The sequence below is a fragment of the Triticum aestivum genome, unplaced genomic scaffold (genome assembly GCF_018294505.1).
Source record: "Triticum aestivum cultivar Chinese Spring unplaced genomic scaffold, IWGSC CS RefSeq v2.1 scaffold75901, whole genome shotgun sequence".
Taxonomy (NCBI): Eukaryota; Viridiplantae; Streptophyta; class Magnoliopsida; order Poales; family Poaceae; genus Triticum; species Triticum aestivum.
This window is the reverse complement of record NW_025231035.1, coordinates 1-2,959: the sequence shown is the minus strand read 5'-3', so window position 1 is coordinate 2,959 and position 2,959 is coordinate 1. Positions and strand designations below refer to the sequence as shown.

The 2,959-nt window shown below is 44.1% G+C and overlaps 1 protein-coding gene across 1 annotated transcript; it reads right to left on the bottom strand.

The window, feature by feature from the left end:
* Positions 1-4: 4 nt before the first annotated feature.
* On the bottom strand, positions 5-2,457 carry LOC123175682 (aspartic proteinase Asp1-like; the record flags this gene model as incomplete). Its single annotated transcript, XM_044590278.1, has 6 exons — positions 2,303-2,457; positions 1,871-1,988; positions 1,232-1,467; positions 1,139-1,155; positions 716-914; positions 5-134 (listed from the first exon to the last, which is right to left on the bottom strand). Coding segments are annotated over exons 1-6 (855 nt in total), but the record flags the coding sequence as incomplete, so codon positions are not given.
* Between the last annotated feature and the right edge of the window lie 502 nt (positions 2,458-2,959).

Here is a 2,959-nt window from a genome sequence, read left to right as displayed (position 1 = left end):
AAACAGTCGCTTGGTATGGCTGGGCAGCAAAGTACGTATAGGTGCTACCGCTATCAAATACCACCTCCGTTGGCTTCACTCCTAGTGGGTGTTTATCGAAGTAAAGTGTTCCTGAGCCAGGTGAGTAGTAATTCCTGAAAGTACAAGTGCTCTATTACATATGGAATCATGAGAATCACGTAAATCAAAAACACCTACAATTCAGTTTAGCCCTAAACAGATTGTGTTATTACTTTATAACAAAAAAGAGCATGTTTAGTATTCCTAGCTTCTTTTATTTGTATAAGCCACTGCTATAACAAATAGCATCATCTACAACTTCCCTCGTTAAGGATGATCTAAAGGCCACGGGCTGGTTAATAGACAGCAAACAAGAATGAGAGTACCAAATGTTTGTTTGCCAAAAAGCAGCATCAACGATTTGTCATATAAAACGGATGTGAAAAACTTGCCCTCTCATGATTGCGAACGGCAAAAAGGTAACTTCAAATTTAAGTTATTCTCTTGGTCACGGTAATTATTTGGGAAGTGTGTTTGATGGATGCAATGTCGCTACTCACTGGTGATCAAGAACTAAACTATATACAAAAAAAGACCAATTGTTATTAGAGCTAAAACAAACAAAATTTAAACATCTTAACCTGTATTAAACTTTAAATGAAAGTATTGTTCCCTCCATGAATAACAAACAAACATCATGGATAACAGTGCGTACCCAGATGTGCTACGAGCCATCGGCACCCACGTTGCGCGTGAGGTAGACACGATATCATCCCCAAAGTAGAGGAACCCTCCTCCGTTCGTACTGAGGCAATGGGCAAGTACATTCTTGGTGATGCCTTGCTGCTTGAGCTGCGAGACCAAGCTAACTGATCCCCTCCCAAGCCCAAGCAAGCCATCTGTCGCTGCCACAGCTACACAAAATATAGAAGCAGATATAAAGAACTAAATCCAGCCACCAGTAATGACGCAATGCTTCACAAAGTGCAGTTTTTTTTTGTAAAATTCGCAGTGGAGTTACTGAAAGGTCAACAAGAACAAATTCAGTCCCACTAATGGGGCAATGCTGCCCAAAGTGGATGTTGTGAAAGGGCATGAGTTGCAAAAAAGAATGAGTTACTAAAAGGACATAAAAAACAGCAGTCAGTGGTAGTACTGAGGCAATGCTTCACAAAGTGGCATAACTAAATTCAGTCACCAATAATGAGGAAATGTTTCAGAGTGATAATACCCAAAGGTGAGGCTGCGACTAACACGGGATGAATTCCGTAGGGTTAGGCCGAAGCTGTCGGTAACGAGCACACCGCGAGAAGACGAGCTGTCCGTGTACTTGATTTTGTAGTCGCATTGGTGTGGTGAGGGGCACTGCTTGTTGTTAGGAATCTGTGAGCTGAGCAGTGTAGTACAGAGTGAGTCTGCACAGGGCACAATCTTGCTCTTTGTTGGCTTGTACAATGGGTGCGGCACCTGCAATAACCATCAGATCAGACCAAGAGTACGCATTTGACACCAAATCTACTACAACAATAATAATGCATCAGGAAAGTTTTATACTTCACACACAAAAACCCAGCTTTAAAAAAAAGAACTGGGAAACTCACAATCTTGAAGCACAGTGAAAATAAATCTGAATTAATACCTGTAAGACACCCAACAACCGTGGAATAATTATTTAATCTAGGCCTCATGGCCCATCTTTTAACCCCCGAATGTGGAAGATGAGAATCCAAGGTCAACAATGTGGCATCCTTAAATCGAAATTTTTCTATACTGCATTAGAATAGTGACCAGTAACTGGAATTTTGAATGCAGTTATGGTCAAACTAGTATTGGATTAGATTTCACACTGACGCGTACTCTAGTACTCTACCTTGTTGCAGCTTTGGCAGGGAGCGTCGCACTGCAGCCAAGTGAGGTCACTGCCGGTGTCAATGTCCAAGAAGTAGGGCCTCGCCGGATCCCCAATGTTCATGGTGGCATAGTAATGCCTGCACAGATTTATCGATTTGAAAAAGCTGGAATGATAAATCTAGAACGTTCAGGATTTGACCATGGCAAATCGAACATTTCGATGGTAATTTAGTGACACGGTGATGACAAGTTTAGTTGACACGCATGACAATTTTTGCGGCAAAAAATACACAGAGCTAGATTTGTCATGCAGGTCAACTACGTTCATCGGATTCTTGAAAAAATGCAGGTAACTTAAATCAATAGAGAAGTTCATAAATTCATTCCATCCACGCAGAGGGACCGCGCCTGAGGAAATCGTTAGGAAACCAGCGGGGAGAAAGGTTCGTACCCGGTGGGATATACGTCGCCCTGGAGCTGGAACACGACGGACGTGGAGGAGGATGATGCTGACGCCGACGGAGACCTTGCCGGCGTCGCGGCCTGTGCTGGACCTGGGGCGAATGGGAGCAGGAGGAGTGGCAATAGGAGGCAGGCGGGCGCCATGGCGCGAGGGGCAAGGTGATGGCGGATTGCTGGAGGCAGGAACAGCGTCAACCTGTGGGGGTTGTTAATACTTGAGTGAGTTTCTCCTCCGCGCGTCCCCTGCACGTCGGGACAAACGCCACCAGCTGCATCTCCTGCATACACATCGTGAGATGCCCTGAATTTACTCGATGCAACGGCGCGTTAAGCAACCGATACTAGACGCTTGTATATGCTCCTTCCGTCGCATAATGAGACGGATTGTATTATATACTCCCGGTAGTACGAATGTTGTCATCATCTCTTCGGAATTTACTCCCACTTGCTTCTTGAACGTGCTGAAAGATTCTCGCACTGTTTGAGACCATTTTGCCTCCGCGTATCATCCGCTGTTGATAAAACTAGATTCGGAGTACCATGATGACTAGTATATTGTAAGAGATCACTATAAAACCGAATCATTACATGGTCATATGTTCTTTTGTGAATCTTGTGGACGTTGGATCTACATCCAAGCTACTCC